Source organism: Capra hircus, chromosome 4 (assembly GCF_001704415.2).
Source record: "Capra hircus breed San Clemente chromosome 4, ASM170441v1, whole genome shotgun sequence".
Lineage (NCBI taxonomy): Eukaryota > Metazoa > Chordata > Mammalia > Artiodactyla > Bovidae > Capra > Capra hircus.
Window position 1 is genome coordinate 111,246,246 of NC_030811.1, and position 19,373 is coordinate 111,265,618.

General features: G+C 37.0%; 1 protein-coding gene across 3 annotated transcripts in view; it reads right to left on the minus strand.

The window, feature by feature from the left end:
• Window positions 1-19,373, minus strand: part of AKAP9 (A-kinase anchoring protein 9) — a 171,666-nt gene that overhangs the window by 98,124 nt on the left and 54,169 nt on the right. For all 3 annotated transcript variants that reach the window (XM_013963121.2, XM_013963119.2, XM_013963118.2), the window contains exons 8-13: window positions 15,430-17,808; window positions 11,877-12,090; window positions 9,813-9,889; window positions 7,163-7,301; window positions 4,720-4,805; window positions 115-229 (exon numbers count right to left, since the gene is read on the minus strand). In XM_013963121.2, coding sequence (XP_013818575.2) covers window positions 115-229; window positions 4,720-4,805; window positions 7,163-7,301; window positions 9,813-9,889; window positions 11,877-12,090; window positions 15,430-17,808 — 3,010 coding nt within the window. The remainder of the gene's footprint in view (window positions 1-114; window positions 230-4,719; window positions 4,806-7,162; window positions 7,302-9,812; window positions 9,890-11,876; window positions 12,091-15,429; window positions 17,809-19,373) is intronic.

Genomic DNA, 19,373 nt, shown 5'->3' on the forward strand with positions numbered 1-19,373 from the left:
TATCTTCATGGCAGCAATACCACTATATCTACCAATTTTATGTCTTTTTACTGAAGTCAAATTACTGAACATTTGATACAAAAAACCACATTACGGTATATAATCCAAATTTACCAATGTCTTGCAAATTGGTCATCTGAGGATGAGTTGATAAAAAGTCTGTTTGCTTTTTTGGCAGGTTCACTTCTGCAAATTCAAGTTTCATATCACGTGCCTGCTGTCTCTTAATCTATGAAAAATAACAGAAGAAAAACAGTGACATAGATATATGACTCAGGATTGTGGAAACTATACAAAGCAACTTTATCTTTAAAAAGGTATTTTTTTCTTTCCCAAATCACCCATAACTGTACCATTCTGATACAGATATTTTCCCTTCCACATTATTCCACACTCTGACACAGTGACTCACATCACATTCCCTTCACAGGGACTGAAATTATATTACTAAATACAATGTTCTTTCATATCTAGAAGGAATGTGATCTAACTATAAAAACAGGAGCCACACAGAATTTTGGTACAACGTTCATAAAAATATTTAAAACATGACTTAATCTTTGAAATTTCAATTCATCCAGAGTAAATTTTATATTATGAATACTCGATAACATATCTGCTATTAATCTCTGAATGTAACCTACATACAATCAGGCAGCTGACAAATGTGTGCCACTCTTTATACAAAAGGAAGGAAACAGCAAGAGCAGGTAAACCTCAGCTTCCTCCCTGAACCACTAACCTAGGCAGCAACCTGTCAGACGTGCATGCGTATTGCTTAAGTCGATCCTCAGCCATTTAAGTCTCAGTCTACCAGATGGCAAGCACCGTGACAAGGGAGAGTAAGAACATAGGATCAGCGGGAAAAACGCACACACATATACACGGCACATCTGCCCTCACAGAATTTATCAACTAATTGGGGAAGTAAAATCAAATAATTAACAATGCATTAAACTATAACATGTGACTAAAGGGTGATAACACAAGAGACTGGTAGGGGTCTGATGGAGGAAGTCAAATTTGGTTTGGGCCCTCATCGTTTTGGTCAATGATTAGGCAAGGCTCCAAGGAAGGACGAGCAGGCGCATTCCTGAAAGGGTGGCCTGCTATCAGTGGTGAAGACAGTGGTCCTGAGGGACAGGGGACACTGTGTACGCTAGGGGGAGAAGGCAGACATAGACGAGAGAGCGCCTTAGAAGCAAGGTCAGAGTGTGGATCTGCTATGCCAGGTGAGCAAAGAGCTCTGCAGACGGAGCTGAGCACCAGGATAGAATGCACTTCCCAAGAAGGCCATTTCAGTCGGTACTACTCTCCTCAAATCCTCTACCTGACTCCTAACCCCATGTACATTTCCACCAAGAATCTGCCTCCAACTTTCCAGAGAAAATAAAGCCCATCAGGTAAATACTTCAGTCTTCAGCTCTACCTTTCAACACTGTCAATTCATTCAGCAAACGCACAGTAAACCTTTACCATGTGCTAAACAAAGCACTGTGCTAAGAGGAAATGAAAATCAAGAGAAGACTGCCTGACTTTGAAGGATGTAGTGGGGTTAGCCTGGTGGACATATCACATGTCGTCACACCTGCATACACCATAATTAGTGGATCAAGTAGAGATTCTTGGTGACTGTAAGTGGGTGGGCAAAACCCACAATGAAGGCTTTAAAAGCCACAGAACTAAAGTTACATAAATTAAGGGAAGAAAATATTCTAAGAGAAGAGCTAATACTACAAAATAAAAAATAAAAGTAGAATTAAGAAATTGGGCTTCTCTTGTAGCTCAGTCGGTAAAGAATCTGCCTGCAGTGCAGGAAACCTGGGTTCGACCTCTGGGTCGGGAAGATCCCCTGGAGAAGGAAATGGCAACCCACTCCAGTATTCTTGCCTGGAGAATCCCAGGGAAGAGGGGCCTGAGGGGCTGCTGTCCATGGGGTCGCAAAGAATGGGGCATGACTGAGCAACCAACACTTATTTACTTACTTAGCTGAAGGTACACTGAGTATTTGTTTATACCTAAGGTGGTAACGTAGAGATCTGACTTTCATTCCTGGCTACAGAAGTCTTCTTTTGGGTACCAAACAGTTTTTCTTGCGTTTTTTTTTTTCCCTAATTGCTTCCTAATTAGAAAAAAAATTTTTTTAATTTTTAATCTTTCCCAATATTTAAAAAGGCAGAAGGACTTCACATAAGATTCGATCCTAAAGTCGATGAACTGAAAGAAGGACCACTAGGCCCCATTCCTACATGTGACAGCATGTGAAGCCGAGCAGCCTCTGTCCCCTTTAAATGAAGTATGTTTTCTCCAGGTTTCACTTTCCCAGCTTTCACTTGGCCTTCTTCATTTATTTTATGAGCTGAGCCCACGTAGGCATTTACGTTTATGATCTCTGACATACACCTCTCCTCTTTCCCCGGGACTCAATTAAAATGACAATGAATCTGTAAAAGATAAATCCATAATAAACCAAAAACTGAAAGAGACCAGTAGATTTCAACAGAAAAGGGTGGCAGAACGGCGATTAAGCAAGAAGGAAGGGGGAAACAGCAGCCTAAAGCACACCTGAAGGGAGCCGCAGGTATAGGAGACAGTTAACTGCCTAGCAGAACCCTAGAAAGACCCTAGGCTCAGAGCGATCAATGACAGGCAGAGATCAGAAAACGAATATATCAACCCTTAACCAATCACAGCACAGCCTTTTCTGCTGACCCAGCCAGGCAGACGTCTGGTGGCAGGTAAAAGTTTTTCTAAAGAGAAACTGAAAGACGTGTCTGGGGAGAACTAAGGAGCCGAGTGTGGGTGTCTGTTCCAGAGCAGGCTCCCACACTCCAGCACCAGGGAAGGGACACCTGTGACTCATCAAAAGAAACCATTTCCCACTCACTGTCTTCAGAGGAAAGAGGCAAAATGACAAACATCACTGTAGTTACTTGTTTACTGCAAGTCCTCCTACACTATTTAATAGTCTCCACTATGCACTGTCATAAGGAAAAGCAACACATTTTTAAAAGAAAGAAAGAAAACAACGAAGGAAGGTAAGAAAGCAGAAAGGACATTTGATGATTAAGAATTCACTGGTAACTTCTGCTAAAGAAAGTTCAGCAAAGCATGGGCTGGGAGCTTGTTTACAGGTGGGCAGAAGAGACAGCAAGAGGTGGGAAACTGCAGTCTCTTCTTTCCTTCAAATAATATGGCAATGAAGGAAAGAGAACCACAAAGAAGGTACCGGATTCAGGGAAAATTGGTTATGTTCTGAACAGTGGAGGCAAGAGCAATATGGAAGGCAAATGAAGGACAGAAACAGACAAACAAAGCACCTGAAAATAAACACAGAAGGGACAGAAGAAACAGGCTCCCAATCTTGGAGGAGGTAGAAGGGGATGTCAACAAAAGCACAGAAAATAACTTAACCTTGGTTGTGAAAAGGGACAACTTCTTCTGAGACAGAGAAAAATAAATTAGGGTATTTTCACGTTTAAAGAAATGCATATTGGTCCACAGGTAGCAAGGTGAGATAGCTTATAACTGTTAAGTTTAATACCAAAAAATGGGAAATAAGGCTATCTGTGAAGGAAAAAAAGGGGAGCAGAAATGGAAAGAATGACTTTATAACTAGGGAAGTTGTAAAGTTAGGTAACATCTACTGAGGAGACTATGAGAGAATGAACGACCACATAAAAGAACTGTCAGTGACAGTCAGAGACCATGACTGCAGCGTCACCGAGCCATATCACCATCTCATTTTTTACCAGCCCTCAGAAACCCAAGCATGAGTGGAGGAAAAGGGCCTCGAGAGGTAGGATAAGGGCAGCAGAAAAAGAAGAAGTCTACACTACAAAGGGTACTGGTATGAGAGTTGTACGATGACCTGAATAGGGCTAAATATTCTAGCTACGAATGGAAGCAATGGTCGAGAAAGGTAAAATTAAAGAAGGGCTTTTAGCCTACCTGCCTGTCCTCCTCCAAGCTATCTGGAAGATACTGAAATAGGTTTACATCTTTTATAAAAGACTGAATACGGTTGTGCTTTAATGGCACAGAAAGAGGAAGAAAGAGGGGGGAAAGGAGAAAGAGGGGAAAAGGAGGAGGGGAACAGAAAGAAGAAACAGAAAGAGAATTTTAGCCAGACTATCAGCACTATAACTTTCAATCAGTTACATCCTTCAACTCTGCCCAAATATTTTAACACAATGACGTGAAAAATTACCCAAATAAGCAAACAGAGATTTTTCTGGTACTTTTTTCATACAACATGAGGATTACAATACTTAATCTTTGCTAACGTATGTCATTTTTTCTGAAATAGCTAATAAATTATATGACGCCTCTATACTCTCTTACATAGCTTTTTATAAACACATTTCTAAATATATATAACATGATGTAAAACTAATTAGCTATGTTCTAAACAGCTAATTATTATTATTGTTTAAAAGAGACTCACTGCTTTAAAAAAACGTTATTATGTCAAATTAAATGCAACTGTTTAACAAAGTTTACAATTTGACATTTTATAAATATTTTAACTTTATCTTGATTTTAAAAGCTCCCTAAAGGGGTAAAGACTCCCTCAGCTCACTGATACTATAAACATATGTCACTTTCCCCTAATTTTCTTTTCATGTTTACTCATTTTAGAAATTTTCGGTTGATAAAGTAACTCACAAAATAGCAGGTAATACAAGAAATGCAAACATTATTACACATTTTCCATACTTTACTTAATCGTGACTGAAGTACCACGAGTCTGCTGTATGCTTCTGCTGCTTTGCTGAGAAGAGTTTGCATATTTTCTTGAAAATCTAAATGATAAAAAATTATAATAAATTCACTTACAGTAAAAGTCTGCTTCTTTCAATAAGCATTATTAATCTATTCATAACTTTAAAAAAATTGCCTGCTGGAAATAAAATTCATGTATTTAGTAACAAAAATCTCATTAATGTGGAACACATGCTACAAAGATTAACAATTTTATATCAAAATATGATAACTTCTATTGGTATTCATTAACTTGTACACCTTGGTTCATTATTCATACCAATTGTTGTTCATTATTCATACCCTTTGAACAAGGGTAGGAAACATTTGTGAAGGGATCAGTTCAGTTCAGTCGCCCAGTCATGTCCGACTCTTTGCAACCCCATGGACTGCAGCATGCCAGGCTTCCCTGCCTATCACCAACTCCTAGAGCTTGCTCAAACTCATATCCACTGAGTTGGTGATGCCACCCAACCATCTCATCCTCTGTCGTCCCATTATCCTCCTGCCTTCAATCTTTCTCAGCATCAGGGTCTTTTCCCATAACTCAGTTCCTCCCATCAGGTGGCCAAAGTATTGAAGCTTCAGCTTCAGCAATGAATATTCAGGACTGACTTCCTTTAGGATTGATTGGTTGGATCTCCTTGCAGTCCAAGGGACTCTCAAGAGTCTTCAACACCACAGGTTCAAAAGCATCAATTCTTCAGTGCTCAGCTTTCTTTATGGTTCAACTCTCACATCTGTACATGATTCCTAGAAAAACTGTAACTCTGATTAGATGGACCTTTGTCAACAAAGTAGTATCTCTGCTTTACGCAGTCTAGGTTGGTCATAGCTTTTCTTCCAAGGAGCAAGCATCTTTTAATATCACAGCTGCAATCACCATCTGCAATGATTCTGGAGCCTAAGAAAAGAAGTCTGTCACTGTTTCCATTGTTTCCCCATCTATTTGCCACTAAGTGATGGGACCAGACGCCATGATCTTTGTTTTTTGAGTGCTGAGTTTTAAGTCAGCTTTTTCACTCTCCTCTTTCACTTTGATCAAGAGGCACTTTAGATCCTTTTTGTTTCCTGCCATAAGGATGGTGTTATCTGTATATCTGAGGGTACTGATATTTCTCCTGGCAATCTTGATTCCAGCTTGTGCTTCATCCAGCCTAGCGTTTCTCATGACGTACTGTGTCTGCATATAAGTTAAATTAGCAGGGTGACAATATACAGCCTTGACATATTCCTTTTCCAATTTGGAAGCAGTCTGTTTTTCCATGCCCAGTTCTAAATGCTGCTTCTTTACCTGCACACAGATTTCTCAGGAGGCAGGTCAGGTGGTCTGGTATTCCCATCTCTTTCAGAATTTCTACAGTTTGTCGTATTCCACACAGTCAACGGATTTGGTGTAGTCAATGAAGCAGAAATTTTTCTGGAACTCTCTTGCTTTTTCTGTGATCTAACGGATGTTGGCAATTTGATCTCTGGTTCCTCTGCCTTTTCTAAATCCAGCTTGAACATCTGGAGTTCTCACTTCACATAGTGCTGAAGCCTGGCTTGGAGAATTTTGAGCATTACTTTGCTAGCATATGAGATGAGTGCAATTGTGCAGTAGTTTGAACATTCTTTGGCATTGCCTTTCTTTGGGGTTGGAATAAAAACTGACCTTTTCCAGTCCTGTAGGCAATGCTGAGTTTTCCAAATTTGCTGACATACTGAGTGTAGCAATTTAACAGCATCATCTTTTAGGATTTGAAATAGCTCAACCAAAATTCCATCACCTCCACTAGCTTTGTTCGTAGTGATGCTTCCTAAGGCCCACTTGACTTGGCATTCCAGGATGTCTGCTGTAGGTGAGTGTTCACACCATCATGATTATCTGGGTCATTAGATCTTTTTTGCATAGTTCTTCTGCATATTCTTGCCACCTCTTCTGAATATCTTCTGCTTCTGTTAGATCCATACCGTTTCAATACTAGTTACTGAGACTGCAAGTTGTAAAAATGAACTAATGTAGGATTTCTATTAATAAAGATAACTGAATGTCTTATTCTTTTTATAAAAATAAACCCCTGACATAAACTTATTCAAAAAATACAATGACTTTTAAAGGTTTGGATCTATGGTATAAAATTAAGAATTATAGCGAGGAAAAGATGGAAATAGAGGAACAGAGGATAAAGAGGCAAGAAAATTTGTAGACAGCTTTGGTTTTCTTTTTATCATAATTACTGCATTGTAAAACTAAAAATGTACATTAAAGGTAAGATTTCATGAACCTGAAAAAATATGCTGAGATAAACTCAAATCAGCTAAGTGATTAAATCAAGAATTAATGGAAATAGTTTATTATCAATTCATTTAAGAAAATTAAATACTCTGTTCAACAATGCAGTAAAGCCTTTATTACCTTGGACTTCACATCTATAATCCTGCAATCCCAGTTCTTGATTTTCAGAAGTGTGAACACTGGAAGTCTCTTTCTCTTCTCCATTTACTTCACATTTTAAGGCAGGAGTATAATGTTCACCATGGACACTGCAAAAAGTCTGTCGACAATAAAATTAGTATTTTATGGAATTAAAGTTTTGATTTCTGCCTCTAGAGATTATTAAACATTATTTCCTATGTGCAAAACACAGTCAAAATGTCACAGGAAAAATCAGTAAGAAAACATTTCCATGTATCAAATCAATCTGCAAAAGAATAAACAAATCTAAATCTTTCTCTCTCCACATGCAAGACATGAATTCTTCTCACATCAGGAAAATATGACATCCTTATTATAATATATATCAAATATATATGTCTAAATGGTAATATTTTTATTTCTTCCTAATAATGAATATATCCTGTACTTTACCACTTTCTAGTATGAATTCTATACAGATATTCCCTCTGTAGTGTCAACTACCCATGAAAAAAGGTGAAAAGATGAGGGCAAAAGTTCAAAAATGGTGACTAGAAAGCAGTGTATAAATTCTACAGCAATTATAACACATAAAGCAGGAGACCACAATCACAGACTTTAACTCAAGAGAATGCTATTCATGGTTTATACACAGAAGAAAATAAAAAGTATCTGACATATTATTCTGGTTTTTCTCTTGAGCAATGGACAAGTCTATCATTACTTATAAACAACATATACCACATAATCATTTGACAAGCCTAAAGAAGTTTCTAAGTAAGTCTCACCTTTGCACCTCATGCAATTGGAAATAACAATCAACAACTTCTAGACCTAACCAATTTGTTTACTGTTGCTATTTCTTGAGATTTGCCTAAAAGTGAAACTATACTATTAATTGACTTTATTAAATTTCCAACATAGTTTCTAAGGTAGAATTTTATCATAAATTAACTCAGGTTGGTAGAAACCTGGATGATCAGCCACTTTACAAATAAAGCAAAAGACTCAGAAAGATGAAGTAACTAGTACATAGTAACATCAATGATTAGGGACAAAATTAGATTTACGATGAACTGCAAGGGACCTCTCCATTACAACAAGCTGATTTATGTTTCAACTTGAGATTAGGGGTCAGGTGAAGACACTACTAGAAGAAAAAAATATATAAAGTCAGCTTATAAATGAACTATTATGACTTTGGAGAAGGAAATGGCAGCCCACTCCATTACTCTTGCCTGGAGAATTCCATGGACAGAGGAGCCTGGTGGCTAAAGTCCATGGGGTCACAAAGAGTCAGACATGACTGAGTGACTAACACACACACACTATGATGTGGGCCCACTTTATATCTACAGACCATCAACAGTGAATATGAAAAGGCAACGCCTGAACCTGTCAGCAGAGTGGAGGCCCTTAGTGTGGATATTCCTGACTTTCTTTAGTATTTTTGAATACTGTTTCTGAACTATTCCACAGGTTATTAGAACCAGTAAGGTAGCTCTACCTTCCCAACTAATATCACCCTCCCCACACCTTCAAATTATAAACACGCTGGCTGAGATGGAAAGCTGTGACAAGCCTAGGCGTGTATGTCAAATTTTGAAATATTTCAAATATGCAGAAAAAGTTCATCTATTACCTAGCTATAATAAATACTAATAATATTCTTCATATTATATCCATATTTTAAAATATTGAATATTACATACAGATTTGAAGATTTCTGAGTTAAGTACTGCTTATCTATTTCATTACCTCTCCGTCAGAGAGGTGATTATCTAACATGCATGTTTTTATACTTTTTCCTTTTGAGATTTACTGATGGAACAAAGACACTCTTGCAATGAACATATCTGGCTATGCACACATGTGAACCTAAGGAGAAGTAAACGTTGGACTGCGCGCCGTACAGAAACTCAACAGTATACCTTGGCAATCTGCTTCTCGAGGTGGCACACTCCCACCAGGGGTACAGAAGTTCTGCTTCACCTGATCTTCACAAATACGATTATAGTTGGCATACTTAGTCTTTAGACTTGGCAATCTACAGTGTGAAATACTGTCTCACTAGTCATGTGCAAGACCCCCAGCTAAGTCATCAAATTCATTCAACCACCAAAGTGGGCAGGAGTGGGAAACAGGGCCCGCTTAAGGCTCTATTGGTCGGCTTTTTAAAATTAGGCAACTCTTCTGTAGAATCTACTACTGAGATAATTCACCTACATTTCTTTTATTTCAAACTAATTATCAGGAAAACATTTAAATACTTATTTTAAACTTAAAAACTCAGGAATATTTTCTAAATACAGTTCTGAAGTAAGACTGTTCAGTTTAGTCGCTCAGTCACGTCCGACTCTTTGCGACCCCATGAACCGCAGCATGCCAGGCCTCCCTGTCCATCACCAACTCTCAGGGTCCATCCAAACCCATGTCCATTGACTCGGTGATGCCATCCAATCATCTCATCCTCTGTCATCCCCTTCTCCTCCCGCCCTCAATTTTTATCAGGGTCTTTTCAAATGAGTCAGCTCTCCACATCAGTAAGATTGTAGGGAAAAGTAATTTGGATGATTCTGCTAAATCAAAACGGTAGTAACTTAAAATTTAGCATTTCCTGTCTAAAAGTACTTTTTAACTGATGTCTTACCTGTGTAAAATGAGAACATTCTTCAGATACTGCCTTGTGAAGTTTTCCAATAAGCATTTGTAAAGGCTTCACTTCACCTAACAGAATAGGTAGTGCATTAAAAATGTCCAATTTACATGCTTAGAAACTATTTTCATATTTAATTTACAACAACTGGAAGCTTCCTGGGAATAAGATTAGTTTTAAGTTCTTTATTTCTTTCAATGTTATTTTGTACTGCTCAGTGTTAACCGTATAAGATAATTTGTAGGATTTTCAATTTATATCCCACAAAATGGTACAAAGCAGTGATGCACAATTTTTTTGCACTACAATCCAATACAAGAACTGTATCACACAGCATAACCCATCTGAGCCACCAGGGAAACTAGTCTACATATATTCACTCATATAAAACTGAAACAAAATGTCACAAATATTTAGTCTTTCTACATCCTATGCACTCCAATATTTTCTGTTCTACTCTATTATTTAAAAAAAAAAAAAAAGCTGGTCATTACTCACTGAACTAACTTCATCACCCATTAATGGACCCACTAATTAACTTGTAGGGTGAAAAACTACAGATTCTATCTGAAGAGGATACCAATACAAACAACATATGCTTAAAATCTTATTCAATTCAAACTCAAAGAACTCCTTTTTCCTGAAGTGAAAAGGATTATATTCTTACTTAAGCCATGCTTTAAATTCTGTTCAAAAGAATTCCAAACTTATGAACCATCTCATTCATAAAGGTAGATCTGTCAAGAATGGAGGTCTAAAGATACCTTGAACAGAGAAAGTCTAATTAATTGAATAACTGAAAAATTATTAAAGATAAAAGTTAACCGCAACTAGTCTTCCACTTAAGGTTCCTTCAATATTGTTGCTGACGACAGTGCCATCTTAGTCTTTTTGCTCACTCTACAGACTTCCAAGAAGTCTCATTTTTGTCCTTGGCCTCAAATGATCTCTTGACTTACAAATCTTTATCTTGAACTTAAACTTCCCCCTTATGTTTCAACCTTTTTTCCATTGCATACTAGGTATCACTTTTCCAAAGTCATCAAGTATTTTTAACTCAATGTTCCAAGCTAAATACACTACTTTTCCCACAAATCTACTCCTCGTGACTGGAGTCACCATCAATCCAATTACTCAAACTAGACACTCAGGGATCATTCTCAATTCCTCCCCCTTACTGCTAATACTAACTGCAGATTAAAACCCACCTCTTTAACTCAAACTTTTCTTCCAATGACATTTTAGCTCAACATCTTAATGTTAACAGAATAACTGCCAAAGCTGCTTAACTGGTCTTTCCATCACTTATCAGTTCAGTTCAGTCGCTCAGTCGTGTCCAACTCTTTGTGACCCCATGGACTGCAGCACACCAGGCTTCCCTGACCATCACCAACTCCCAGAGTTTACTCAAACTCATGTCCATTGAGTCCATCACTTATCACCTCCCTTAATTTGCTCCAGTGATGTCATCTTAAAATAAAAATCTTACTATGTTCCTCTATTTGAAATCCTGCATTAGGTCTTACAACCAACAGCATAAAGGGTAAACACGTTTCAGTCAGGGTATATGAAACCTTTTCTGATCAAGCTTCTGACAGTCTTTGTCCCTCACTACTTTTGCACACACCTTGAACTCTCAATTCTCCAAAATGGATGTCATCTCTCACATCTCTAAATTTAAGACTCAAGCTCCTTTCCTAAAATTCCAACCTCCCTACTCCTGCCTACTGCCTCACTCTTCCAGGAAGTATTAGACTTCTCTCCTCTCTCCCTCCATTCTTTCTGTTTATTCTTCCATTATAGAAAATTTCCTATTGTTTTCTAAGAGTTTATTTTATATTGCTTTTCCACAGGACTGTTGATTTCTTGGGGAAAATAATTCAGTGATTTTTAAACTTCTCAAGCACTTACACATACAGTCTATGATTGAATGAACAAATGAGTCTAGAACTGGGAACTCCCAGTCATGTTCCTCCATGGGGTCTAAGTTAAGAACAGAATCACGAAGTGGTGGGCTCTAAGTGATACTTACTTAGAATTTTCTTAGAAACCATTTACCTGTTTCTTGTGTTTTTATATTCTGTAGCTCTAGCTGGTGTATTTTCTGAAGTTCCTTGATCTTTTCCTCTTGAGCAGAAATAAGCTCCTGTTTAAGACTGCAAAGAGCTTTATGTTTTTCATTTTCCATATATTCACGAACTTGATCCACATGAGTTGAATAGACCAGAGACAGGCATATACGTTGGGCTTCCATCTGGAGCCTTAAATCATTCTTAAAGTGAATTAATGTGCAGGTTAGAACAATTTAAAATGACTAATCAAACAATTTAACTTATTTTTGCATATACCCATTACGGGTGGGGGGGGGGGATACATGAAATTATAAACTATAATTGAGTGAGAAAAAAATTAAACGTCACTTTTCTTACATGAAATTATTTTCTCATTCAATCTGTTGCACTGACCTAGGAACAACTTTTTCAAGGAAAATAACACAATATTTTCATCACTGCCTGGTAAAGTTTGACATTTGGTAACGTTAGGATGGCCTGATCTTTCATTTTTGTTCAAAAATAACATTTTTAAACAAACATGGGCTTCCCTGGTGGCTCAGCTGGTAAAGAATCCACCTGCAACGTGGGAGACCTGGGTTCGATTCCTGGGTAGGGAAAACCCCCTGGAGAAGGGAACAGCTACCCACTCCAGTATTCTGGCCTGGAGAGTCCATGGGGTCGCAAAGAGTCAGACACAACTGAGTGACTTTTAATAAGCAAATATAGAGAAACACAAATAATAATGAAATAAACACTTATGTACACATATCACAAAGTAATAAATACAATCATTTTATCTTTTTTATTCATTTCTCTCCTATTATTTTGGTTTAGAAATGAAATATAGATAAAACTTAATCTATCATGTTCCCATTCTTCCTTCCCCAGAGGCCACCATATTATAAATTTGATCATAAATTTGCTGCAAATCCAGTTCACTTCTTACACTCTCATTTCTCAATCATCTATAAACAGTGCATATATTTTACATTTTAAAGAATTTACATAAATGGTACAAAATGGCATTTATTTTGCAAATTACTCTTCTCATTCAATATGCTTCTGAGATCTTTCCATGTAGATACACATAAATTTATTTTAACTTGGTGCTATATACATGAATATTACAATTTGTTCATTTCCTTTTTGGAGATCAAATGGATTATTTCAAATTTTAGATAGTTCAAAAAATGCTGCAATAAATTCTTATATATATGCCCTTGTACATATATGATAATGTTTCTCTAATGCACATGTGTGCTAAGTTGCATCAGTCATATCTGACTCTTTGCAATCCTACGGACTGTAGCCCGCCAGGCTCCTCTGTCCAGGATTCTTCAGGCAAGAGTACTGGAGTGGGCTGCTCTGTCCTCTTTAAGGGGGTCTTCTTGACCCAGGGTTCAAATCCGTGTCTCTTGTCTCCTGCACTGGCAGGCGGGTTCTTTACCACTAGCACCTCCTTGGAAGCCCTTCTCTATTGTAGTGATTCTCAAAACTGTAGCCCAAATCAAAATCACCTGGAGTGCTTATTAAAACACATTTCTGGGCCCCTACCCCCGAGCTTCTACCTAAAGAGGCCTGGTGTGAGCCCTAAAATTTGAATTTAAACTTGTTTTCAAGTGATGCTGACACTGCTGGTCAGGGACCACACGCACTGCCAGTAGAAATGTAAACACTACATGGTAGACCATGTATATTGCATCAATATTAGATTTTAGCAAAGTTTTTTATGCAAATACACAATTTTACACTGATATATTTAATAATATAGGTGAATACTCATCTCCCCACATCCTCATCACACTTCTTATTGTGAACCTTATTTTATCAAACTGATAGGTATAAAATGCTATTTCACTGTTATATCAATTTATAATGTTGAAAGCATCTTTTCATGTTTATTAGCCAATTAGTAGAAGTATTTCTGTGGCTGCAGTATTATTTCTAAGCACATTTAGATTGCTCTTTGGTGTTACTGTTGTGTAAACTGTTGCTCAATTTCTTCATGAGCTTCGTTCCATAAACACACACCTCACTGTTCTCCCCATCACTAAGGGGGTTTGTCTTGGCAGTGATGTGTATGTCAGGGACAGCTTTTGCGTTTGTCTCTGTTTACTTTATAGAAGTTAACATCAAGGAGATGGTATCTAAATGTCACTGAAAGTGTCTTCAGTTAGAAAAAAATAATCGTTTTAGTGAGAAAAATCAGACCATTTTGACAACTTCAAATTTGGGTCCTCTCTTAGTAATGCCTTTAAAAATTTTTTTTAAATGATCTTTTGACATTTTTAAGAGTGATAAAATTAAACCTAATTATGGTTTTGAAAACAATTTCAGATATTTAATAAAGCATTAACAGCTATGTAAGTAGAACTTAACTATTTAGGTTATTAAAATGTAAAATCCGATATAAGATCATAAATATGAGCACATTTATTAACAAGTAGAAAGAAAAAACTTCCCAAGGGCTTCCTACTATATAGAGGATAAAATTTCGGCTTCTTACAAAGTCTGTAAGGCTCTCCAAGATCTGGTCTTTTCCTTCTTCAAACTCTTTTTCTTCCCCTCTCTTTTCCTCAAACTCAACCAAACAGGTCTTTATTCTGTTCCTCAAACTTATCTCTGCCATTGCAGTTGCTCTAATTTCCCTGTGGTAGACTCCTCACTGTCATTCAGATGGCAGTTCAAATGTCAGTTCCTCCTAGACCCCTTTCCTGACCACCCTATTTAATGACTACCCACCATTCTCTATCACATTATCTCTTTTATTTTCTTTATAAAACATCACTATTTCTTAACTCTTCTACTTACTTCTTCATTTGCTATCTGCCTCCCTCACTAAAATATATGCTCTGTGAGAGCTAGAACCAATTCTTACTCTTGTTCACCACTGTATTACTACCTGGCAAGACACTCTATAAATACTTGTTTAGAAATGAAGAAACACACATAAAGCTCTAGTTAACACCATTATACAATGTGCCCAGTGGGATCGTCCTGCTATTTCTAATTTCAGTGTCTATCAAATATAAATTGTCAGGAATGATCTAGTATTACTCATTATATGTATTCTTTAATTATATTTAGAATTAATATTTTTTCCCCTTTAGGTATAATAAGACTCTGAGAAAACTAGGATTTAAATCAATATCTTTTTATCAGGGAAATAGTTTCATAACTATTGAACAACTACATGAAGTACTAAAAAGTTTTAAGAGTTAATCTTCAGTTAACCTTGAAAACACCAATACAAAAGGAGACTCTGAAACCAATCTTTGGAATTGCAACGAAATATTACAAAATAATTATTTTAATGCTCTGACTATCAGCAAAGTTATTTAAACCTGCTTTTTATTTCCTGAGCAGATTAACTAAAAGAGAGGTAACATGGTTTAACAAAAAACAGATAAAAGAAATGTACATGATAGGTGTAAGTGAGAATTACATCACAGGGTTAACTTTCATTCTCTCGTAAGGAGGTTAATTTACGTTGTATGAAGATGAAAAGTTTCAGTATGAAATGTACACTTTAGTGTATACACGTTAAGTAAACATACCTGTTCTGATTTAAGTACGCTGAGCTCCTGCTGAAGCTTATGGTTTTCACCTGGATCAGCAGTCCCAAGTGATGATTCATTTGTCACTGATGGCAAGTGAGCAGAAAACTGTTCTTGTTTGCTTTCTTTTTCCAGAGTCATATTTTCAAAAGGAATTTTATTTACCTCCGTTATTTTTGATTCTTTACCAAAATCTTTACTTATTTTAGGAACTGACCCTCCAGGATCCCTGCTAGTTGAAACTCCATCTTTCAAAGAGCTTGAATGGACATCACGCACATTTACATTTTCTGTCCTACTGTGGGCAATTATGATTTCTAGCTCTCTACATCTCAATAGAACTTGCTCTTTATCTTGCTTTAAAGACTTAACTTCTTCCATTAGAAAACTTATCTCGTCACGTTTCTGTTTTAATTGCTCAGAAAGATCAGACAGTCTCTCTGACAGCTCTAACTTTTCTCGCTTGGTTACCTCCAGTTTTTCCATAAGTTCTGTTGTGTCTTTCTCAACCACCTCACCAATTTCCAATGGTTCTGCTGTAAAAGTCTTGTCATCGTCAAAGACTGAACTTTTCATTTTCACTATACTTGGGTTTATTCTTTGCAAATGATGGAGCTCTTCACTAAGTGCTTTTAGCTTACTTTTGTACTCCACTTCTTGCTTATTTTTACTGTCTTCTAAATCACTTTTTACCTTGAGAAGGCAAGCATAATCCTCCTGTAATTCCTGATAGTTAACTTCAAAATTTTTTTCAGCAAATGAAAAAGTGTTCCTTTGCTTTTCAATCTCTTCAGTTAGCTGAATACATTGCTTTTTGAGGTCCTCATTTTCCTCTGTAAGTATTTCTATCTCTTTTTGCCAGCTACAGTCTTTGGATTGGGACTTAGCGGAGTCTATGAAAGTTAACCTTTCTTCTTGGTTAACAGGAGCATGTATTTTCAACATGTCTTCAAGGGCCTTCTTTTCATCTTTAAGAATGCTATTCTTTGCTTCAAGTTGTGCAAATTTTTCTTGAAAGTCATCCTCTTTTTCCTTCATTTGTTTCTCCAATAATTCAGTTTTAAGTTGCAGTTCTTGAACTTCCTGTTCAAGTGTACCCTTTTCCTTTTCTTCTTGTCTGAGTATTTCTATTTCTTTTTGCAGTTCGTTGATCTGAAGGGTCATTTCTTCTGATTTTGTATTCACGAGGGACTGCTGTAAATCTTTTAGCTTTGAAATTTCCAAAATCAGTTGGTTCTGTTTAGTTATCAAGTTGTCTTTTTCAAATTGCATGGTTTCTATCTTTTGACTCATTTCATTCTGTAAGCCATCTATCTGCTGTTTATAGTGAATGCCTAAGTTATCTTTAAGCTTTTCAATATTTATTCGATGTTCAATTTCCAAATCTTCCTTCAGTTTGGAAAGTTCTTCCTCATGACTAAACAGGAGCTGTGTCCTCAGCCTCTCCAGCTCAGCTTCCTGTGATTCAGCCATTCTGTCCAATACAGCATTCTTTTCTCTTTCTAACATTTCAAGCTTTATCTTATAATTTGTAACTTCTGCTTCATGCTTTAATTCTAGTTCTTTCCTGGCTTCAGAAGCAGAAACAATCTCAGCTTTCAAATCTTCCACTGTACTAAGGGAGTTGTATGCTTCATTGAGTTTACTTTCTTGCTCAGCTATTGTCTGTCTAGCCCTTTGAATTTGGTCCCTTGAAAAGCTCAGTTCTTCAAAAAGGTCTTCCAGCTGTCTCTGGAGAGCAGACTTTTCTCCTGAAATCACTCCTATTTCTTCCTTGAGTTTTTCCTTTTGAGAGTTAGTATCTTGCAATTTTATATTCAGTTCATTTATTGCCATATTCATTAACTTTATTTGATCTTCATTAACTGTAATGCTTGGATGTAATCTTAGAGCATTCTCCAGTTCCCCCTTATGTCGTGTCCTAAGTTCATCTATCTGTGACATGTGTTGTTTTATTAATTCTTGTTTCATCTGTACTATCTGCTGCCCATACATCTCATCCAGCTCTGCCCGGAGTTGTTCCAACTTTCTTTGTGTTTCTTGTTCCATTCTTTGTAGGATATCTGTTTCAAATTGACTGTCTTTATGATTTTTCTTCTGAAGTTCCTCAACTGTCCCCATTAATTGTTTTATTTCTTCAGAACACTGTCTTTCCTTTTGCTTGGAATTAGTCAGTTCTAATTTCATATTTTTTATCTCTTGGTTCTTCTGTACAACCTGCTCTTGTAATTCTTCCAGTAATTTATCAGCAGCTGTTACTTTATCCTTTAGGTCAATAGTTTTTTTTTCTTCTTCTATTATTTTCGTATTTAATTCTTCAATGACTGCTTCCTTTTCCTGTATTTCTTTATTTGAGTTTTCTACTTTTTTATCCTGTTCCTTTATAAAGAAAAAATGAAAACATAAAAATGGCATTTTTAGTTTCTGGTTACTTATACCCCTTAACCCCATTACCAAAAAAATTGATAGAAAATTGCTTTTTACATTATTCTATAAAAACTAACGGCTGAGCCTGCTCCTTCATTTTTCTTACATCAATGAGACACAGGACTTGTGTAGCCAACACTACCTATGAGCAAATATCATAGCAATGTTGGTCTTCTTGGGGGAAAGAAATTTGTCTTGTATTGCTGTGATTAAATGTTTTAATTAAAAAATTTAGTGGGATCAAAATATGTCTAAACCATTATATTTTCTTCTTTCTTATTAATTGATCAACATTCTAAGTATTTGGTATTTGCAACTGCAAGAGGACTACATACCCTTTACAGTTCTAGAGATAATCCTAAAAAAATATCAAGGTTCCTCCCATACAGTGTTTTAGTGACCTGAAGGTCTGGTGGGCAGGTGCTATGAAAAGAGTAAAACAACAAAAACAGGCTCCTAAAGGTCAGCCTTAACTTCACTCCTAAGGCTAAATGAATCAGAAGTTCAGGGATATGCCATGCTTAAGTGGCTGAATTGCAAGTGACACGCAAGACAATTATGCCATTTAGAGCATATCAATTTGATTCTACATCTTGGGGATAAACAGAAATTTGAAAGCAAGACAGATTTTTTTTACCCCTGTTCTGATTTAGGACTTTATTTTGGAACTGCAGATGAACCAAAACCCAAAACACATGCCAAGGCATGTCCCCAGTCACTCACAGAAGTGTCACAGCATGAGACAGCCAAGTAGAAGCCCTGGAGACAAAGTTCTGTCTCTGTCATTTACTTGCCTGAGTGGTTAGGGCTGCTGTCCCAAGGACAGAAAAAACAGTAAAATTTACAGATCAGAATATACTTAAGTAATTAAAATCACCTTCAGAAGACAAAAGCCCCAGGTCAAGAGGACTTAAAGGCACCTCAAATGGATGTGTTAACTTACCTTTTAAAAAAAAAAGAATGTCAAGGCCTAGGGAAAAAGAAAGTCTGAGAGGGGAATAGTGGCAGTGCCCATGCAAGAATGGTTCAGGAAAGAGAATCAAGGTACCAGGAGACTTTGGGAATCCTAATCCCTCTGGGAAAGTCACACCTAACCTAGAAAGCAAGGCAGGGGGCTGCTGTAAACAGAAGTAAGAATTTCAGTCCAAAGGCATGGCCATTCCTACTGTCAGATGGACACAGGAGGTTATCATAGCCTAACCGGCTTTGGCTTGGTACCACATATCCCGTCAATGTCACCATGCCTTATTGTTGATACTGAGCCTTCTGGCCTAGACTACCTTCTGGCAGTCTACTAGGCCTAAACTGCCTTTCTCTTCTTACCTCCTGGAAAGACTCATTTTCAAAGACTATTGCTTTCTAATCAAACTATTTTTTGATGCTGATAAAACATTTTTAACATGGTTCAACCTGGGTCTTTATGCACACTCCATCCTGTTTAAAATGTCCTCTTATCAGTTCAGATTCATAATTTATTCACCGTTTACCACATAAGTACTGAAGAGCTTCTATGTGTC